At 38.9% G+C, this 22,623-nt stretch overlaps 1 protein-coding gene across 4 annotated transcripts in view; it reads left to right on the forward strand.

Annotated features, from left to right (window-relative positions):
• The window catches only part of DGKI (diacylglycerol kinase iota), a 472,815-nt gene that overhangs the window by 416,644 nt on the left and 33,548 nt on the right, over positions 1–22,623 (forward strand). For all 4 annotated transcript variants that reach the window (XM_055084816.1, XM_055084815.1, XM_055084813.1 and 1 more), the window contains one exon: positions 6,817–6,842. In XM_055084816.1, the coding sequence (XP_054940791.1) occupies positions 6,817–6,842 (26 nt within the window). The remainder of the gene's footprint in view (positions 1–6,816; positions 6,843–22,623) is intronic.

The raw sequence follows: 22,623 nt of genomic DNA on the forward strand, positions 1-22,623 counted from the left end.
TTCCCGGACCGGGGCACGAACCCGTGTCCCCTGCATCGGCAGGCGGACTCTCAACCACTGCGCCACCAGGGAAGCCCTGTCCTATATTTTTATTCCAAGCTCACTTCTATGTGGTGGCCCCTTTGGTTGCCAACTCCCCACCAGGAGCTGGTTTAGAAAATCTCAGTGGAGGGTATATGTGTTGGGGACACTGGGGAAGGAGATTAACATTCATTTGTGGGTGATTCTCTCCAAAAAGTAACAGACCCATATAGGTGGGTCCCCCAGTATTCATCTAATCTATTTTTAGGAAAGAATATGTAAAATGGATAGTCTATTGACCTCTCTCTCTCCAAGGGAGGGAATGATACAGATAGTCCATGGGCCAAGGGCCAAGTAGGGAAGTCATGGATGCTATTGAATTAAAGCCATGAGATGAAAAAATTAAAAGCAAAATATTTTATAGAGGCTTAAAAAAAGTAGAGTCAGGACAGTACTACTCAAATAAAAAAAGAGAGATGTGGATGGACCTAGAGACTGTCATACAGAGTGAAGTAAGTCAGAAGGAGAAAAACAAATATCGTATCTTAATGCATGTATGTGGAATCTAGAAAAATGGTATAGGCGATCTTATTTGCAAAGCAGAAATAGAGACACAGAGATAGAGAACAAATATATGGACACCAAGGTCGGGAAAGGGGGTGGGGTGGGATGAATTGGGAGATGGGGGTTGACATGTATACACTATTGATACTATGTATAAAGTAGATAACAAATGAGAACCTACTGTAGAGCTCAGGGAACTCTATCTACTCAATGCTCTGTGGCGACCTCAATTTGAAGGAAATCCAAAAAAGAGGGGATATATGTATACGTATAGCTGATTCACTTTGCTGTACAGTAGAAACTAACACAACATTGTAAAGCAACTGTACTCCAATAAAAATTAATTTTTTTAAAAGAAGGTATTGTGTTAGGAAGAGCTTGGAGATTTCATGGAGACTGCCAAGAAAATGCCCGTATCTAAAATGTATTGCAAAGCATTTCACCACCTCATAAAGGCTGAACTAGTCGTGATGCCCAACATCTCCATTCTAGGTTTATTGATTGAAAACAGTAAAACATCGCAAGTAGTGCAATATTTCTTAAAGACTTTCACTATCCTAACTAGGACAATCTTGTGCTCTTATTGTTATGACATTGCTGGTAGAACACTGGGCACATTTTTCAGTGTCCTTCAGCCTTGTGATTCATCTACTGGAAAGATTAGAGGCTTTGAAGGGAAACATGCTGATGGAAGGCAATCTACACAACCGTTTTTGTGTTTCTTAGACATTCCTTGTGTCTTAGTGATGACAAGGTCTAGAAGCAGTGCTGTCCAATACAGTAGCCGCAGCTGATGTGTACTCTACGTCTCATTCCCTCAGATTCTTGATATCTGCGTACATTAATCTTGTAAAATAATTCATTCCAGGATGTTATAGCTGTATTTAAGTGGATAATTTCATATTTTCTGTCTTTTCCTTGGGAACAGAGGAGAACAAACTCATCCCCTTGGGGACCTTGGAGACATTCCTGAAGATGACTGTCTCGAACACAGATTTTTTTTTTTTTTTTAACTTTATTGCTTTAAGAATTCAAGCAACTTTTGCTTTGGGATCTATAATATGGCTGTGCCTGTTTCAGCATAAAAATAATATTTTACCAGTTAAATTTTATAATTCCCCATCTAAAAATGGTGTCTTACTTTCCTGAGGCTTCCCTTATTTTCAAGTTCCCATGTGTACCCTAGCTGGAGAAGTCTTGCCTTCATTTAAAAGGAAAGAAAAATATGGATATTCAATTAAGCAGGGTTAACATTGGGAAGGGGACTTTCACTAGCAAGTGTTCCAATTAAAATTATAGAAAAATAAATCAAAGTGGTTAAAAAGCAAAACACTTGCACAAAGCAGATATTTGAAGGGATGAATAAATGAATGGATTCTTACTTAATATAGTTTAAATTGTTATTCACTTCCCCTTAATCCCATTTTTCCCACTGCAGTGGTGACACTGTGGGAAAGCCTGCGGGTGTTTTCTATAACTTAATAGTTCAAAGATCTGGGCAAACCTTTGCTGTTTTCCTCCGCTGTCGTCTTTTAGCTATATTTTTGACCATTGTGTTTCTTCTTTAAGTTTCTGTTCACAGAGACTCTGTTTCCTTCCCTTGTTTTCTTCCTTCCTCCCTTCCTTTCCTTATTCCATTTATCCGTTTCATGGAGATTTGTTAACAGTTTTTCCCTGCTTCGTGCCAGGGAAAAAATCATCTTTTTAGGATGTTCTCAGCCTGAGTTTTGTTTTTCAGAAGATCCTTGTCCTGCTCTCTTCTCTGGGTATTTTTGTGTAGATGTCATGATGGTTCCTTTTTGTTCATTACTCATATTTGTATTGGGTGAGTTCTTTTTGGAACCACTAGTTTGGATGGATAATTAGGGATAGTGGGTTGGTGTGTTTCCGGAAGCTTGACTTTGAATCTTTTGTCTTCAGACTCTTTCTTAGCAGCTCTCTCCTCCAGGGTTTTGTGGGTTTTTTTGTGGTACGTGGGCCTCTCACTGTTGTGGCCTCTCCCGTTGCGGAGCACAGGCTCCGGACGCGCAGGCCCAGTGGCCATGGCTCACGGGCCCAGCCGCTCCGCGGCATGTGGGATCCTCCCAGACCGGGGCGCGAACCCGGTTTCCCTGCATCGGCAGGCGGACACGCAACCACTGCGCCACCAGGGAAGCCCCTCCTCCAGGGTTTGATTCTGCTACTGAATGGCTCAGAGCGGAGGGCTTTCTGTCATAGGTTTTGTGGTCCGTGATGTAACTCATGTCTCCTCAGTTAAGATTGAAACATTCTGTCTCCCTGAAACTTGGTCCAATTTTACTATACTTTAGCTGCTCTTCTTCATATATAATAATTTCAGTTTAGGGACATCTTCTAGTTTAGCCAAAGATGATACTTCCTTTTCTGTTTCTTATTCTCCCTGTTATTTTCCATGAATTTCAAAAAGGATTGAAAAGTGGAGATACTAACGTGGCAGTTTTGCGATACTAGTCTGTGGCTTGTCTTCTGCCTTTATTCTTGATGTTTTGTAGTCTGCTCGCTACAGCTGCCCGAGCAAAAGCACAGGTGAGAATGTGTGACTTCTCTGCTTCAGAACTTTGCTCTGTGTAGCTTAGAAGGTAAATGACAAGCACTTCAACTTGGCCCCTCAGCTCCTACATGAAATGCCCCTCCCTCCTCTGTCTTTAGTCCTGATGTTTATGACTCCTTTACATTTGAGCAACACTAGTTGCTTGTATATCTGATAACATGTTATGAAATTTCCTATCTCTACCCCTATTTCATATGCCTGTTGCCACCACCTGGAGTTCTTTTTTTCATACTTAATAGGCTTCTACTTATCCTTCAAAGCCCAGCTCAGATGGTTCTTGCTTTTTGAAGCCACCTTTTACTTTTTTTGCAAGAGAATTGGTCTCCCTCTCTTCTGTGCTACCCCTTTACTCATACACGTTTTGATTATTGCATTTTTTCATTATACTATAATCACTTGTTTACATATGTTCCTCGTTCACTAGCTTATGAGTTCCTTGAAATTGATATCTTGTTTCTTTTTTGATCCACATCACTTGGCATGGTGCCTGGTACTTAAAAGGGTCTCAAGTAATAATTATTATTCAGGTTTGAATCAACATAAAGGGAAAGATTCAAATCTGAATAATAAGTATTCAGGGTCAATAAAATAGGAGAGAGATTTTTAAATGTGGGTCTTGAGTTTTTGTTTTCCTTGTCTTTGCTGAATTTGAATGAATGTAAATAAAAATGTAAAACAATACCCAAACCAATAAAACAAAGCAAAATCAAGTATAAATATTCTGTAGCCCATAATAAAAGACTAGGGATGAGGAAAGAAGTGAGGAGGAAAACTCTAAACCCTGGAGCTATTTGAGCGCTAGTGAAGTAATAGTCTGCATTGTGAGAGCAGATAGGTTCTCCAAGATAAAGTGTAGTGGAGGAGAAATGAACAGGCTGAGACAAAGCCACAAGTCTTTCAGGTGCAGTGGGAGGAATAAGCTGTGAGCTTTCTTTCCTTCCTTTGTTGTCAGGTTAAGGAACATTATCTCTTCTGGGGAGCCAACCTCTCTGTTGTAAAAATAACTTATACTGCTGATTTCATGATACTTCTTCTCTCCTGAGCTAAATTCCAGAAAACTTTTTATGCCCATTTCCAGCAATAATGGATGATGTGCGTGTCTCAGTGGAATAATTTAGTGACTCGCTCCAGTGAAAGGTGAAATACTGAGTGAGGATTGAAATACTCCATATGTCTTAAAATTCCACAAACCCAGGCATGTGGGAGACATTCAGCACAGAAACTCAACATGACTAATCCTTAGAAAACAGTCTGAAATCAATAGTTCTTCCCCACTGCCTGGACATACCGCAGAAGGCATCCCCTTGGGGCTCTCAAGGAGCCATCTGGAATTTTTCAGATTTAATATTAGTGCTTTGCTTTTACAGAAAGGCAACAAAAACCCTCACTGGCCTTCCACCTGAGACATTTAGTGGTCCATTGGCATGGATTTTCCTTTATTCCTATAGCTCTGTGAGAAATGAATTGCAAACCATCCAAGACATGCTTTGCTTCCTTCCCATCAGAAAACACCAGGAGTGAAGATGTTTCCTTGTTGCTGACTCTTTTTTCATGCCCTCTGCAACTTAAGAAATTCTCTAATTTCTTTTTTTTTTTAATTTTTATTTTATATTGGAGTAGAGCTGATAATGTTGTATTAGTTTCAGGTGTACAGCAAAGTGATTCATTTATACCTGTACATGTATCTGTTCTTTTCAAATTCTTTTCCCATTTAGGTTATTACAGAATATTGAGTTCCCTGTGCTATACAGTAGGTCCTTGTTGGTTATATCTATTTTAAATGTAGTAGTGTGTACATGTCAGTCCCATTTCACCTCTGTTCAGCCCCCTCTGCCCCTTTGTTTGATGGTAGTCATCTCTGTTGCAGGGGGCACAGGATGTCTTTTGGCTCTGAGAGTGCCCACACTGTCACTAATTTGGAGCTTCAGGTCATTCCCTAGACCCTTCCCTCACAGCTGACCTAGGAGCTGGCAAACTCAAAGGTGGTTTTAAGGTGACGTAGTGATTTCTGACGAGCTCCAGAGTGTGTCTGAGTCCGAACTCTAGTGTGTGGTGCTGAAATTAATGCATTTTAATACATTTTAATCAGGGACCCACTACGTTCTAAATAAAACATGGTCCGAGTTTCCAAGAAGCTCACAACCTAGTGGGAAGACTGGTGTGTGAAAGTGTGAAATAGGGCGACTCCAGGGAGAGGATAGATCAGCTCCACCTGAGGAGGCCCAGCAGTGTTTCTCAAGCAGCCGACACCGCAGTGATGACTTAGTATTATGTCAGGTTCCCTCCATCTGCTTCCGTGTCCACCACTCAGATGCCAGTTTTCTTTCCACCAGATCTGGGGAGACTCTGTAGTTTTCACACACAGAAGTCTACTTGAAGAGACCTATAAGGTTGAAATGATTTCACTTTGCCACCCAATGGAAGTTCAAGGCTGTCTCACCACTATTCCTGTGTCTTTATACTGTACTGTTCACATAATGGACAAAAATATTTCTGATCAGTAGATAAAGTGGAATCGGGCATCCCAAAGTAGCTAGAATTGTCCTTCAACCACTTTGCACCCATTGAATCATTCTTGCCCCAACGTTTGTCATCATGTCTCATAAACATTAGTTATATTATGACTACATATAAATATTAGTTATATAAAGTTTGGTAGCTTTACTACCAAACTCATGCATTTGCCTTTGGTCATCTCCCTGCTATGGGCTCCAGCAGGCCCATCATTTAGAGGAGAGGACCCCTCCCTCCTGGTTTCTTGCCCCTCCCTTCAAAATTCTAACACCTCTGAATGCAGTATTGTGCACCTCTCTTTCTCCAGAGAAAAGCATGAGTCAGTAGTCAAGACTGTATCTTTCAAACTTGAGGGGAATTCATCGACAAAGTTGTGTCTGTATTGCTCAGAGTAACTCAGTTAATAGCGAGAAAGAAAAGAAGGTCATTATTGTGAAAGGGGTTGATGTGATGGTCCGTTGGTATCTTAATATTGTAATTAGACCTGAGCCTCAAATGATATGCAAAAGTTATCACTTTGTAGAAGTTCTGTGGGATCCCAATGGTGGCCCTCCTGCCTCATCCTGTCTCTCACAGCTTTAGAGACATAAGGCCAACACGTAGAGGGTCTACATCATACTCACTGAAACATTAAATTCCACAGTGAGTGGAAGCGAAAAGCAATATTGATAAGGGCACATGCCATTTCTCTTACTTCTGTCTCATTTTTTATTGTCCAAGTAGATTTCTTTTTTACGTACAGACACTTCATCTAGTGCTTATTTACATCCCTGGTATTTTCTATGGAGGCCTGGCCTTCAGCACTAGTGACCTCACAGGATTTCATCCATCACCACATTTCTGTGAGTTCTTTTATTGTGTGTGATAAATCCAGACAGTTTAAGTTTGTTTCAGTCTTACGTCACCATGCTAATAGACTATTTTAATAACATCTAACCACTCAACCAATTCAGGTAAGCTTTGGGAGTTATTAATTGGAATATACCATACAACCAACACGTCCATTACACCATCTACTACTATACTGAATTTCTATTTAACTGAATTTCGGGGGTGTAATTTCTATGAGCTTATTCTTGATCATTGTTGTACCTATAATTATCAGCGTCACTTACAAAAGATTTATCATGCTTATTATCTCATTTTAGGTCACCAGTCTCTTCAGAAGATCACGGTAAGAATCTGTCTTACTTATACTAATTCAGAACTAAAAGTTGAGCTGTGGTCCTTGCATTTTGTTGTCAGAGGGAAGAATTATTTAAGAAAATGTCTTTAAGATGTTTGCCTTGTGTTTTTTTTAGTGCACAATATGAAGCGCTTTTAAAAACTTAATGCATTCTAGCTAAATTTGTTGTCTTGTATTATCTTCAAATCTGTTACAACTATTTTGGTTGACAAATATTTCAAAGCTTAACGTATTCTGATTTCTGTCCTATCTCCAGATACAGTTAACCCTTGAACAATGCAGGGGCTAGGGGCACCAACCCTCCATGCAGGCAAAAATGTGTGTGTAACTTAGAGTTGGCCCTTCATATCTGCAGTTCCTCCATATTGGCAGATTCAACCAACTGCGGTTCCTGTAGTGCTGTAGTTTTTACTACTGAAAAAAATTCCTCATATAAGTGGACCTGCCAGTTCAAACTCATGTTGTTCAAGCGTCAACTGTACTCTGTGTGACTTTGGGCTGGTCATGTAACTTCTCTGCGTCACAGATTTCACCTTTAAAGTGGGGATTTGTAGTAGATATTTCCAAAAGTCCCTTCCAGAGTGGACATTGAGATTTGCAGAGAATGTTATTAGTCTGAAATTGGTAGTAGTCTGAGTTGTTACGCAGTTGAGGTGAGTTATTTGCATTTTAAGAGATGACTATTTTATTCAAAGGGTAAAATGTGTAGTTTTGTCACATCTAAGGTTCAGAGTTGTACATTTATTCAATCAGTCATTCAGAAATGTTTATTAAGTGTTTACAGTGGGTCAGTTATGTTATACAAATATGCTATATGGAGCTATGTGCAGGGACAATGTGATGTGTGACACAGAACTTTTTCCCTCAAGGAGCTTGATGGGTCCCCTTTTGGGGAAGGGGGCATTGAAATGACACATACGTACTGCAATACAAAGTGAAATTCGATTAATCTTTTATAAAAGAGGGATAAGCCAGGACTCTAAGAGTACCACTGACATTCCACTTCATGCTGTCCCTAATTCAGCTAAGGCACCATTATCTATTTAGCCAAACAAGTTTAAAAAGATAAAAAAGACAGCTGTTTTAAGCTTTCCTCTTCACCCTCTCATTGCTACCTGGCCACTAAATTCTATCAACTCTGTTTTTTATACTTTTTTTTACCTCTGTTTTCTTTTCCATCCCCATTCCTTTCATTTAGGGCCACTCCATATCTTACTTGGACTTTTAAAATTGTCTTCTGATAGCCATACCTCTAGAATTCCTTCTTTTATTTCACTGTATACCTACATATCACCAAACTGATTATGGTAAAAATCTACTCCCATTGCGTGCAGGATGCAATCTTTTCAATAGACCAATAATTGTATTCATCTTTCCAATACTGAACTTAAACATGGAATAGAAAGTCCTAAGTGATGGACTCTGTCTTTCTCTACTGCTCAATGCTTCTTTGGGCATCGTTCCCCTTCTCTCTATGCTCTGTGCTCTAGCCATGCGGCACTACATCTAATTTCTGAAACTCAGCACGTTTTTCATGTTTCCCTGCTTTTAGCCAGGCTGTTCTGACAGAAGTTACTCCTCCTTTTTGCCGTAGACCATTTATACTTACCATTTGAGGCATGGTTAATCATCTCATCCGTGAAGAGCTTTCTGCCCTACTTAACCTTGCATCGCATATTTTTCTCATTCTAGAATTTAACTTAAAAATTTGATGCTTGATTTACCTGTCTCCCTTGCTAGACTGTGAGTTCTTTGATATAGATCCCAACAAATAGCAAACATTCAAAAGATGTTCATTAATTGAATACTTAGAGAGAGGTGGAGTTTTTAAGTAGGCCTGTTCTGCTGCCGTATCATAAAGTCTCTCCCAATGTTGGAATGAAGTTGTATCATGTTCTATGAAAAATCATAGGGGAAATTATGTTCAGGCCTATTAAGTCAGAATTAGGCATCACCCACCTAATGATGACCTACTGTTATATGCTATTTTGCTCATCGATGTTGGTATTGACTAGGTTTTTTATTGCATATTTAGAGGTCCTGGGATTTTCTGGTTCAAATGATAAACCAGAAACTTGTGTTTGGTTTTTATTTTGAACTAGGGTTTCCTTTAATGACCGTTGTTTGCATTTGCCTTCCTGTCTGTAAGAACTTAATCTCCCATTCCAGAATAAAGGGGGATGGGCTTCTGAATTACAATTCTGTAGTCCACTAGGAATTCTTAAGGGTTATGGGCTATCAGCAAGCAGTGTCAATGTCCTGGGGAGTCCTGAACGGTGACAACCACCTGGAAGACTTGTTCAGTATTAACAGCACTTCAGAATCTATTATTTTAAGAAGTGGGTATATGTGATTAGTTAAAGAAACATTATCCAAATTAGAGGGCTTTTACATTTTCATGGCTTCAAAACATTTATTACATGTCCGTGCCTCTTAGTTTGATTCTGCAACTTCCAAAAATGATTCAGATATGTAATGTAAAATTATAATGCCGATTGACCTAATCTTACCTAATTTTCTTTTTTTTTTTTTTTTTTTTTTTTTGTGGTACGTGGGCCTCTCACTGTTGTGGCCTCTCCCGTTGCGGAGCACAGGCTCCGGACGCACAGGCCCAGCGGCCATGGCTCACTGGCCCAGCCGCTCCGCGGCATGTGGGATCTTCCCAGACTGGGGCACGAACCCGTGTCCCCTGCATCGGCAGGCGGATTCTCAACCACTGCACCACCAGGGAAGACCCCCTAATATTCATATCTTCTAGCCCATGTATCCTTGGAAAAATATTCTTTTCCTTTTATCACCAAGATTTTCTATTAGCACTTAAAATGTGTTTTCTTACGTTTATACATTTTAAAGTGTTCATGTTTGCTGTGGTTAGCGTAAAACCTTGAGTATCATGTCATCAAGCTTGTGTTTGTATACAATAATGACATTGCAGTGTACTTGTAAGAGTGGTAAGAAGTAGCATTTTTGCTTTCTCAAAGTTATGGGTAGAAAAATCGAGGCACATTGGGCAAATGGATTGTGAAATTGGAAAAGAAAGCTCTGTGCCTCTTGACTTTCTATTTTGTTTGCTTTCCACCAGTCATCCTATTCCTCTCTCTGACTGGTCACTTTGGCTATCCCCAGAACAGACTTCATTCTTGAGAAAATCTAATTTTCCAAAGTCCAATAACCCTGACCTTCTCGATCCCCTCAGATTATCCTTTCATGGAAAACGTGCTTGGATATCGTGGCTTTGTTATTTTCCCTCTTAGTTTCAGTTTCCTTACCTGTAAAGTGAGGCTATTCGTATCTACCCTGCCTACCTCATGGGATTGTTATGAGTTCAATTGTGAAATCATCTGTGAAATCACTTTCCAGTTTGTTAAAAGAACCCTGAACATAATGCTGTTGATGACAGCAGTGGATGAGGAAGTATGTGTTTATTATGTTTGCTCAGCATTACATACTGCCTTTGACAAGTTAAAAGATGTGCTGGGGAGAAGTGGTGTGAAAAATGTTTCTTTCAACATTATCATTAAATACTAAATGTTATTGGAAGCCTTTTTATATCTGGGTGAGGAGGAGTAAAATGGTTAATACACAATTCAGCCTGCAGTGACAAAGTAAAGGGACAGTTTCTGATTAGATACGGGTCGTTAGGTATGGGAAATTGATGATATAAGGCATAAGTGAAATGCAGAATGTTTCTATCTTTATCATAGAGTATCAGAGTCATTAAGAATAAAGGCTAAAATTTACTGAGTGCCTCTTGTGCAGAGACAGTGTGCTAAAGTGTTTCAGCTACATCATTTCATCTTTAACAAAGCACACTACACCGTAAATGTGTTCTCCTCAGTTTTTAGTGGGGGAAACTCACAGTACTTCCATAACTTGCTGAAGATCACACAGCTAGTTAGGGGTAGAGTTAATTTTCAAACCCAATTGTAACACTCCACTCTTGCTCATTTACCCACCATGTCCCCAGAAAACAAAAAAGTGATTGTTAGCATTCAGGTGAATTGATAGAATTATAGAAAGAAAAAAATTTCCCTCTAACAAGAGGTTATTTACTACTGTGTGAGTAATTTCCTTTTAATGACAAAACAAAACAGACCAAAAATAACAACTCTACCTCCTGCTGGGAATGATTTGTCCCTGTAGAAGAAGTAAATACCAATGTCACATTCTCTCATAATTAGTTAACTGAGTGAAACTGAAGCTTCAGGGAAGCCTGCCATGCTAAGTCCCAGGGGGAGCGTTACATTTTAATGTTACAGCTGGAAGCCAGAGTCCTACTCCTTGTCAGAAGATAAGCTTGATGGTGATCAATTGCCCTGTCCTACAAGTTTCCTCTGCATTTAGTGCCTATTGCCCCTGGAGCCACCTCTGGTGGGTGCCCAGGCTGCTTCGCCTGCTCTGAGCTCTCAGATTCTGTCTTGTCCTCTTAGCTTGCTTGCTTTACGGCCTCTCAGAACGCCTCTGTGCTGGGGCACTGACAGAGGGTCAGCTTCCAGCCAATGTCTGTTCACTTACAAAATAAAAGACATTAATTGAGAGGAAATGCCAACAATCTGATTCCCCCTGGCATGTCTGAAGCAGGTATCCCTCTCCTGTCCTAGCCCCCAGACCTGTTGTTGGTAAAAATGGTTCTTTCTCACTTTATATGGTAGTTCTTCTGTTGCAACAGTAACACAATGAAGAAGAATGGGAGTGGAGGCTATCTGGAGATAAACACCGTAACAGCCGTAATCACCAGTGTAAGTCCCCAAGGACGAGCCACTGTCAGGATGCGAGGCAGTTTTACTTTGCAGTGGGTTGCGCAGGGGAACGCATTGTAGAGTGGCCTAAAGCTCTTTAATACATCAGTGGCTGTCTCTGCCTCAAATACCATAGGTTCATATTTCTCTCCAGTGTAATTATATATGTATATATACATTTACTGAAATAGAAATATTCATAAAAATGTATAAAATTTATCTGCTCAGTTTAAATTATAACCAAAGGAACTACTGTGTACCCAGCGTCCAGTCTAAGCAATAAAATATTTGTAGTAATCTGGAAGCTTCGTGATTGCCTTTCTGATTACATTCTCTTTCCTCTCCTATGGGGATAGCTACTATTCTGCTTTTTTTGTTAAAAATTTCCTTGTTTCTTTTCATCATTTTACTACACGTATGCATATTTCACCTATGGATATATGTGTGTGTATAAATAGATATTTTATATATGTAGTCCATATATGTGTGTATATGTATACAGTTTTGCTTGTTTTGAACTTTTATAAATTGAATTCTTTTGCAAACTCTTCTGTGATTTGCTTCCTTTGTTACAGAATAATGCTTTTGTAACTCATCCTTGTTGATGAGCATCATATTCGTTTCATTAATTTTTCATGTTGTATAGTGTTCTGTTGTATGAATATATAACAATTTATCTATCCAAATTCTGCTTATGAATGTTTAGGTAGGCTCCAGGGTTTCTTTCTTTCTTTGTTTTTGTTCGTTTTGCTATTGCAAACAATATTATGAACATTCTTTTTCGTAACTCCTCCTGGTGTCCATTTGCAAGAATTTCTCTAGGGTTTAAACCTGGTGATGGCATAGTTAGGTGGTAGGTTATACACATATTTAACTGATCACATAATGACAAACTGTTTTCCAAAGTGATCATTCTAATTTATACTCCCAACCGCAGTAAGAGTTCCTAATAATCCACATCTTTGTCAACACTTGATATTAACTGATTAAAATTTTTTGCCAATTTGGTGGGAATGTCAAATGGTATCTTGTTATTTTAATTTGCATTAAATAATTACATATCAGATTGAGCATTTTTCATATATTTGTAGGTCATTTGTGTTTACTTTTCTATGTAATTCTTTATTTCCTTTGCCCATTTTTCCCCAGTGGGTTGTTTTTTCTCAGTGATTCATAAACATTTTAATGTATTCTAGGTAAAAAATTTGTGTTGACTATATGTGTTGCAAATTTTCTCCAGTTTGTGGTTTATCTTTTCAAACAGGGACTTTCCTTCACTGACTTGCAAAGCCTGTTCTGTCTCCCCATATTTGTGGGTTTCCAGATTCCCTTTTCTGTTTTATTTATCCATATGTCTATTTCTGTACAATACCATGTTTTAATTGCTGTAACTTTGGTAGAAATCTTGATATCTGGGAGATACCTAAAATTTGTTGTTCCTCAAGAGTGTCTTGATTGTATGTGGACTTTTGCTTCTTCATATAAATTTTAGAATCAGCTTATCAAGTTTTGTGTTGCAATTTTCATGGCAGTTGCATGAATCTATACATGAGTATAAAGAGAATTGATATTTTTATGATAATGAGTCTTTCATCTCAAACCACATCTCTTTACATTTAATTTTTTAAACTAATTAACCTTTTAAAATGCCTATCAACAGAGTTTTATAATTTTTTTCATGAAGGTTTTGGCCATCGTTTGTTAAATATATTCCTAAGTACTTAACATTTTAGTGATATTTTATATTTTTAAAATTATATTTTCTAAGTGAACATTGTTGGCGTATTAAAAGGCAATTGACTTAGAATCTTGTTTCAAAATCTTGAATCAGGATTCCTGCTAATCTTTTATATTCATAAACTTTATCTAAAGGGTCCTTTTGTGAGGAAAGTATTTTCCTGAGAATTTTGTTTCATCTTTTCCAGTCATTGTGCTCTGTATGAGTGTTTTCTCATTCTTTCTGTGCCAGTTAGAACGCTCGGTATAGTATCAGATACACGTAGAGATAGCAGTATTGCCTTGTTCCTGACCTCCAAGTCAGTGCCATCCACAAGTCACCATTACTTGTGAAGGTCACTGGCAGGTAGTCGTGGTGTTGGTGGTGTGGTTGTTTTGTGGATAGACTTAAGGATTTTCCCCTTCATTCAAATTTGTTAAATTCAACAGGTATTGAATTTTACTGAATTTTTTTTTCATCTTTTGGGATGATAATATCTTTTTTCTCATTGGGTCTTTTACTATGGTGTACTTCATTGATTGATTTTTTTAGTAGAAACCACTATTATATGCATGAGGTGAGTTCAAATTGGTTATTACATTTATCTCCTTTATATATTGCTGGGTTCAGCTTACTAATATTCTACTTAGAATTTTTACTTCCATATTTGTGAGTGTGATTGGCTTTTAATTTTTCTTTTTTATAGTATAGTGCATGTATGATGTTCATAGCTTCATAAAATGAATTGGAAAGCATTTCCTCATTTCCTAACATCTGGAAGACTTTGTGTAACACTTGAGTTATCTATTTCTGGAATATCTTAGAAGATCCCATCAGTAAAGTTGTCTGGGGCTGGCATTCCCTTTGTGGGGAAAATTTCAATGACAGATTTGTATTTTTTAATGTTGGAGGAGATAGATTTTCTATTTCTTCTTGAATCAGTATTGGTAACTATTTTTAAAGGAATTCATCCATTTTATTAAAGTTATTTTTCATTTTTTGGCATACATTTTAAAATACTATCTTACTGTCTGTGTAACTTCTATGAGATCTGAGGTTACATCTACCTTTTCATTTTTAATATTGTTTGTGCCTGCTGTGTGTGTGTGTGTGTGTGTGTGTGTGTGTGTGTGTGTGTGTGTGTGTGTCTCCTCCACCTCTCTCTCCCTCTCACCAGAGGCTTAGAGCCCTTTATGTTACTGGTTTATCAAGAAACCATTTTTTACCTTCATTGGTCCTCTGTATTATGTATTTGTCTTCTGTTTCATTAGTTTCTTATGTTTATAGTTTCCTTCCTTCTAATGATTTGGGTTATTTTTATTCCTTTACTACTTTTTTTCTAACATAGACATTTAAATACAAACATTACCTGAATGCTTTCTCTTCCCTATATATCTCCTTCTGGAATTCCATTTAGATGCATGTTAGACATTTTCATGCTATCCTATATATGTTTTACCCTCTATTCCCTATTTTATGTCTCTTTGTTTCTCTGGAATGCATCCCAGATAATTTCTTCAAAGTTGTTTTCTCGTTCATTTTTACTGATTTTTATTCACGTTCATTTAAGATTATTCTAGGTGAGCTGCTCATTTCCTTGGGCCTTTATGCACGAGAATTCTTTAAGTCCTTCAGAGAGGTTTTCCAGTCACCAAACTACCAAACTTGATTAATATAAATTAAATTCTCCATTTGTGAATTTGTGTGTGTGGGTGCTTGTTTGGTTCTTGTTTAGAATGCATAGGAAACACAGAGACATTAATTCAGAGTGCATCGTATTCAGATAATGACAGTAACTAGTTAATGTTCATCACCAGTCATTATGTCTAAGTCTCTCTAGTTATTTTAGTTGTCTGAACCACATTCTCTGGTAGATTCCTTAGGAAACCAGTTTTTTCATACAATAGCAGTTGGTCTGAGTCTTTTACCCTTGAAAATTAGTTGTGCTGCATACAAACTCACTGGGGCACATGTTCTTTCCTTGACATTTTAAATATTACATTTTTCTCCTGTCATAAAGCATTTGCTATTAAAGTCTAATGATAATATTCTCCTTATAAAAGTCACTTTTTTTTGGTCTTAATACCCAAAGGATATTTTATTTTCTTTTAATGTTCAGTATTTTTATGAAAATATGCCTGGATGTAGATCATTTTGAGACATGACACTATTTAAATATAAAGTTTATTATTTTTTTAAACTTCAGAACCATGTTCTTGAATTAAGTGTTTGTTCTGTTATTTTGCTTTGGTTTTCTTCAGAAGTTCATTTTGTATGTTTGTTTTATCTTCTTTGCTTATCTTCAACCTTTGCCATTTTCTCTCACATTCTTTTTATCCCTTTCCTCTTTTCTTTTTGATTTTTAAAAGTTCTTTATTTGTTTCTTCTACTTAAGCCTTGATTGGTTGAATTTATTTGTTCTTGTGTTCTTTCTAGTTTAATTTGCAAAATGTTTTATTCTTTTATTTCTAGCGTTTTGTTGAATTAATATCACCTCATTTCTGAGTTATTCTAATTCTGATACATGATATTTCTTTGTATCATGTGTCTTTAAGGTCATTTGAAATAGTACGTTACTACTTTTTTTTTTTTATAGCAAGTATTTGTGATTCACTTCCATTATCTGTGGGAATGTTATTCTGTTCCTTATTCTTGTTTTTTTCCCTTCATGTGAGATTTTACATCCTTTTTTTTTTTTTTTTTTTTTTTTTTGCGCTACGCGGGCCTCTCACTGTTGTGGCCTCTCCCGTTGCGGAGCGCAGGCTCAGCGGCCACGGCTCACGGGCCCAGCCGCTCCGTGGCATGTGAGATCCTCCCAGACCGGGGCACGAACCCGCGTCCCCTGCATCGGCAGGCGGACTCTCAACCACTGCGCCACCAGGGAAGCCCTACATCCTTTTTTCTGATACTTTATATGAAATTAGTTTTTCTGAAATTTAGAAAGAAAAACATTTGTTAGCTGTTCTAACTTCAGAGAGCTCTTTCTTCCGTTGGTTTTGTGTACTGTTAGAAATGTGGTAGCTTGCTTTCTCAGACTTGCTGGCTTTGATCCCTAGCCTCACTTTTATCCAGACCGCTTCCCTTTACTCCTATTGTCCCTGTTCTGCTCAGTGTGTATTCCACTTAGAAGATTACCCTCACTTTGGGTCCTATCCTGAAGGGGAGCCCTGGATGGTCAGTTTTAAGAGTTTCCAGGGGCTGCAATGCTCCAGGTACTTTTAGTCCTTACTGGGGGCCCTTGCACTCTATGTGCTGTGGGAATGGGAAAAGCTTCTGACAGTTTCTCAAGGTGTTCTCACCTTGGCCCACTGTACTGTTCAGTGAACACCTGTTGGCTGTTTTGAGGCTTCCTGTTCTCAGGTCCATCAGCTGCCCTGCTGCTTTCCTGTGCTTTCCAGCACAGATGTTGATAGAATGCGTCATTTGACTCTTGGTGTCTCTCCAGCCACTTGTAATTTTGAGGTTTATAAGGGTATCTTGTTACTTTGTCTTAAATGTTGACCATGTGTTTTTGGTTCTTCTGTTTCCTCTGTCTCTCTATATGTGGAGACTCAGGAATATTCAAATAGTCTGCTGCAACTATTATTACCACCATCTTCCCACATTTCCTGATTTTTTTTTTTTTTTTTGCGGTACACAGGGCTCTCACTGTTGTGGCCTCTCCCCCTGCGGAGCACAGGCTCCGGACACGCAGGCTCAGTGGCCATGGCTCACGGGCCCAGCCGCTCCACAGCATGTGGGATCCCCCCGGACCGGGGCACGAACCTGTGTCCCCTGCATCGGCAGGCGGACTCTCAACCACCGCGCCACCAGGGAAGCCCCCTGATTTTTTTAATCCAGCATTTTAGCTTAAATTTTAAGGAAGTAGCTCATTCTCCTTATTATCAAAAAGACAAACCTATATTCTTTTTTATTCAAATAAAAGTTACACATTTTGAGAGTTATATATTTTTTAAAATATCTATGATACCTCCTGAAATCAAAAAAATTTTTTAAAAGAATAATTGATTTTTGAGAAACTAAGGTTGGCGGGATTAATGGTTTCGGTCCTTGTGTTTTAGCAAAAATAAGTTCAGCTACTCCTTTGAAATTATTTGGCATAATATACTCTTATGTGTACTTAAAACTGAAAAACAAGGTCAGTATTTATTAAAACTTAATAAGTTCCAGGCAGTGGCTTAAGGGATGTTCTGCTGAGGTTTAGAGAGGTTAAGTAACTTTAAGGTCACACCAAACTATTATATACTGAACCAACTGCTCTAAATGTTTTATATATATTTAACTTTCACAACAATCATAGTACTACTCTTATTCCCACGTACAGATGAGGAAACTAAGTCACAAACCTATTAGGTGACTTGTTCAAGGTCACATGTGTAGAACTAGGATTCAAACTCATACTCTAGATCCAGATCCCATTTTTAGCCCCCGTCTATATAGTCTCTATAGCATGGCTAAGTTTTGAGCTAATGTTATAGGAAATCTTGATTCTTTTTGTTGAAAGGAGACCTCATAATTATTGGGTTGGAATTGGTCATTAAAAAAGAGATTTTATTTTTTTCTTCTCATATCAGTGAGCAGTACCCTTGACACAGAAGAACAATGTAAAGCTATATTCTTGTCCACTTCTTTTACCTCCATACTTCCATAATCAAGGAGACAGGGATCTAATTTCCGGTCAGTAGCACTCAGTCTTAAAAAGGTAGAATTCTTGAAAGGTAGCTATTTCCTTAAGAAAATATAACATAGTAAGACAATTATTTTATGACCAGAAGAGTAGAGTGGATTAAGAAAGTTAGATGTTTTTCCTTTTTATTTTCTATAAGCTATTTTTTAGTAAAATGTGATAAGTAAGCTTGGCTAATGATACAGATGGAAACATCTGCAGATCTTTAATTGCCTTGCTAGGAAGAGTTTCCAATATTGGCCATCGCAGTATGCCATTTTGCAATGACCTTGGGCTAGCTAATGCAGAGTTGCTACAGGGTTTTTTTGTTTTTGTTTTTTTGCCCCCAATTCAGTTTATGACTGTGGAATCCCCTATTGGCTTTTGTATTTAGATTCAAACTTTTTAGTGCTCCCTTTTGAGGTTCTTCCTCACCCTGGTTTTGTTTACTTGCTTGAATGAATTATTTCTACTTCCTGCTTGGGGGCCCCTCTCCAGATCCCATCTCCCTTGTATTCACACAGCCATATGGCTTATGTACCCTCCTACCATCTCTCTGGCAAACCATCTCCATTGTCCTTCATTCCAGCCCCTCCTCTGTGCTCATTAATTCTGTGTTTTCAAACCACCTCCATCGATTCTAAGGACAAACAATGATGAATTTTTCTAACAACTCAAATGCCCGTGATTTTTCCTTCCCTATTCGCTGACTGGTTTTTTGAGTGTATTCCAAATTTTTTCTCCATGGGTGGTGTTGCCCTTCTTATTTAACTCTATACTCAATGAATAGAAATGTTGCCCCATTCTATGCCGTGCCCTGGCACAGACCTGATTCCCTCTATACAAGTCTCACTGTAACATTTGCTGCAGTATGTGGTGTTGGCAAACAGCACCTTCCAGTACAAATCTTTGAGTTCCATTGTAGCCTCATTAACATTGTTCCCTCTTGTAGAGGATAGGTTAGTGCTGGTCCTTTTCCAAAGAAATTCAGTTACTAATGTGTTGAAAAGATGGCCTTTTATGGTGGTCTCACTGGGCGCTCCCCAAAGGCTGTGTGAAAGGAAAGGAACAAAAATGACAGCATGAAAAAAAGAAAAAAAAAAAAAAATGACAGCATGCTTTTCCTTGGCTAGTCTTTCACATTTCCTAGGAAAACAGACAATCACTGCTGATTAAAAACAAAATAAAACAGAACAAGCAAACAAAACAACCCCCCCCACCCCTGGGCTTTCCAAAATCAGGTTGTATTACTTTAGTTCTTTCCTGACCCTACTATTCTCTCTCATTCCCCCTTATTAAATCTGACTATTGACTGTAACTGTATAATCCTTTGATCCTTCTGGGTTCTTTGGAATGTGTTGTTGGTGATCAGTATCTAATTAGCTTTTGAAGCCTTATTATAGATGGCTGTGTGTGTTGAGGGGGGAGTATTCTTTACTAAGATTTACATACAACTTTGCTTTACATTGCCTTTGGCCTCAGAGAATATTTAAGTTAAAGTATTTAAAACACTGCAAAATAAGAAAGTAACAGAAAAAAAGGAGAGAGGAAGGGATGAAGGCTAATCTCCTGGTTGCTTTTAAGTGGATGGGTGGGAAGAGGTCATCAAATACCGTTGTGTCGTGGATCCTCCAGCAACACATGAAGCTTTCATAGATCCCATTCCTACAGATACATCACCTGTCCTACAGGTAAGTGTTTAAAAAGGGAGTGGGAAATGACTGGCTTGGTCCGCGTGTCGTCATCTGTGAGAGCAAAGATGAAGAACTGCGCTTGCCTTGTAAATTTTACTGTTTATTTAAGCTCTTTACTCTGTAGAATGATATTATCTGGGTTACCCATATAACCAAGGGGCTAGCAGGTGCATTGGCAGTTACTGTAGTCCGGTCCTTATATAAGGATCATTGTTATTGTTACTCCATTTGTCTGTGTTCTACTTAACTAGAAACCCTAATAGCCGATGAAAACTTTTCACCCAATCTGCTCTCCCTAAAGCTTGTTTTTTATTTTGATGGCTTTCTCTTGCAAAGAACTGGGTGGGTGCTGGCAAGTGAATCACGGTCTTAGACTAAGCCTCTCTTGTCACGAGTACCAGTTGCAAAATATTAGAATACGTGTTCCTTTTTTAGGGTGGTTCCCAGGAGTTAATCCTGGATGTGTTACTTCAACCTGTACGTTCCAGGATCTTGGAAGCACTTTTCCTGTGTGTATTTTTGTCTGCCCATGGTGCCCATTATAGCTCCTTAGGCCCGTGCTGTCCTGGACAGAGCTGGGAAAATACTCATCAGTCCAGCCCCTCTTTTTCAAAATAATGAAGTTAACTAAATGCTTCCTTCCTCATTTTTCTGGCTTTCTGCGTCAATTCTCTTTTCCCGGATGCTCTGAATTTTAGGGTATGACTTTCTTAGCTTCATGCAACGTCCCTTCTTCCAGTCAGTGTAACTCCACACAATACCTATGAGTAGTTCATTACCACGGCATTTCCTTTCCCCGGTGCTGCAGCTTTATCTTCTGCACCTTCCCTCATCAGAGCTGGAAAAGTATGGGGCATGGAGACAACTAAACCCGCATCCCTCGTGGCTGACCAGGGAAATGTTGGGAAGAGAGGACCTCGTTTCATCACCTAGCGACACCGTAGTGCTATCTGACAGTCTGTACAGCCACATAAGGGGGGGCAGTGTGGTCCCCTGCTGGGGAGAAAAGGCTCCCTCGTCAGCCTTTCACATGCTGGGCTGACAGCCTGGCTCTGTTACACAGTAGCCCTTGAGCAACTGTCAACCTCAGTAAGCCTCAGTTTCTTCATCCTTCAAATGGGGTGATAACAATACTACTACATATCTAGTCAACTTACTGTGAGGATTAAATTGGATAATATGGGGAAATCATTTAGCTCTATGCCTAGCACATAGTTTGCTTGCAGATATTAACAAAAGAAAGGGACGGAGCAGGCGTGTAAAAATGCAAGAGAGAGCAAGAAAAACTATCAATGTCAAATAACGAAAATGGGAATATATTTTTCTATAAATAGACCCGATAGATCTATTTGCATGGACTTATGACTTTATTTAAGCCTATTGCTGTATAACTTTTCTGGAACTAAACGTATCCTTCAGGGAGCCCAGTGGACGGAGAAAGACTTGTGTCATTCTGGGCAGTGGTCACGTGAACGTGGATGGTAGCATCAGGCAAAGCCAAGAGCCTTGTTCTTGACGTGGGAAGGACCAGGCATCGCCTTGGCTCTGCCTTTTGCAGGTTGGGTAACCTTAGGCGGAGCACTGCTCTCACGCCTTGGTGTCTTCACTGAGCAGCCTGAGCTGGCTGACATCTAAAGCTCCTTCTGTTCAGTAGACTGAGGCATCGAAGCTAGGAAAGAATACTGCACAATGAGACACATGAGGCAAAACCAAAAACGTCATCTGCCATTTTGGAAAGGTATTGCGGAGACACCTCTGCCCTGCTAGCGTACGGATTCCTGCAACTGAGTGCCAGTCTGTTACTTCTGCTTGTGATGACAAACAGCACTGCTATTTTCACACCTCACCACGTACCCATCTTTCGAAAAGACGGAAACCGAACTTGGCAAAGCACATAAAACGCTGCAGGCAGCTTTCACACCGGCAGCATTCTTTATCAAGGTAACAAAATACATTACTATTTAATTATGCAGCTTCCAGCTTCTCTCCTGACAAAGCAAAGCCCCATGGCTTATTGAAAAAGGGATTTGTAAGCAGCCAGAATCCACTCAAGTTTGCTCAGTCTGGTGACATTCCCATCCCCTCTTTTCACTCTAGGAAGTGAAGGCAGTTATTTCAGCCACTACGAAAAAATTAGAGTGGTGTTTTACAAGATAGCAAAAAAGTCGTTTAAACCCTACCATTTCTGCAGCAGTTGGCTCTGTTTCTCTGACCATGCGTCTCTCTGGTTCTCGTATCTTCCCTAACTAACCCTGAGGGCTTCTTCTCTTTCTTGGAAAGCATGACCCACCCAAAGACATTCTTCTTCTGGTATTGATTTCCTAGCGAACTTTTCTTTTTTCCTCTTCTCTAGATTTAAGCTCTTTTTATCTTCGAGGAAAAGAGTGTGACGCATGACCAAGGTTATATTTGGAAAATGGAGTTGCTGAGTGATTTTCATTGACATTTTTTTTAAAAGTTTTTGACCTCACATTGCTCTCTGAGTCTTGGAAGCACCCTCTTTTTACTCTCTGACTCATTTCTCCCTGCTCCCGTTTCAGCTTTCCTTCTTTATCAAGTGAAACTGCTTATCACTTTGTCCTCCATGGCTCTATGCCATTGGTCTTCTCTATAGAGAACTCTCCTCCCATCTTTTTGCCAATGGAAATCTTCCCTTTTAAACCATTTCTAACAAATTCCCTAGGAAATCATCCCATACATCACCCTGCTTCTTTAGCAAGCAGAGCTACATGTGGTTGTGTAAGTGTACACACGTTGCTTTATAGATACCCTTACCTTTCTGTCTTTAGAGTATATGAATCCCTAAGAAGAGTGAAGGTTTAGTTTTCTTTCTTTTCTCTCTTAGCAACTGGACAGTAAAATCTGCTCTTTAATAAATATCTTTGAAGTTCAACTCATATACTGAAGGCTTTTCTACTTTGTATCTTATCCTTTTTGTTTTTGTTTTTGTTTT

The sequence above is a fragment of the Physeter macrocephalus genome, chromosome 5 (assembly GCF_002837175.3).
Source record: "Physeter macrocephalus isolate SW-GA chromosome 5, ASM283717v5, whole genome shotgun sequence".
In the NCBI taxonomy this organism is placed as follows: domain Eukaryota; kingdom Metazoa; phylum Chordata; class Mammalia; order Artiodactyla; family Physeteridae; genus Physeter; species Physeter macrocephalus.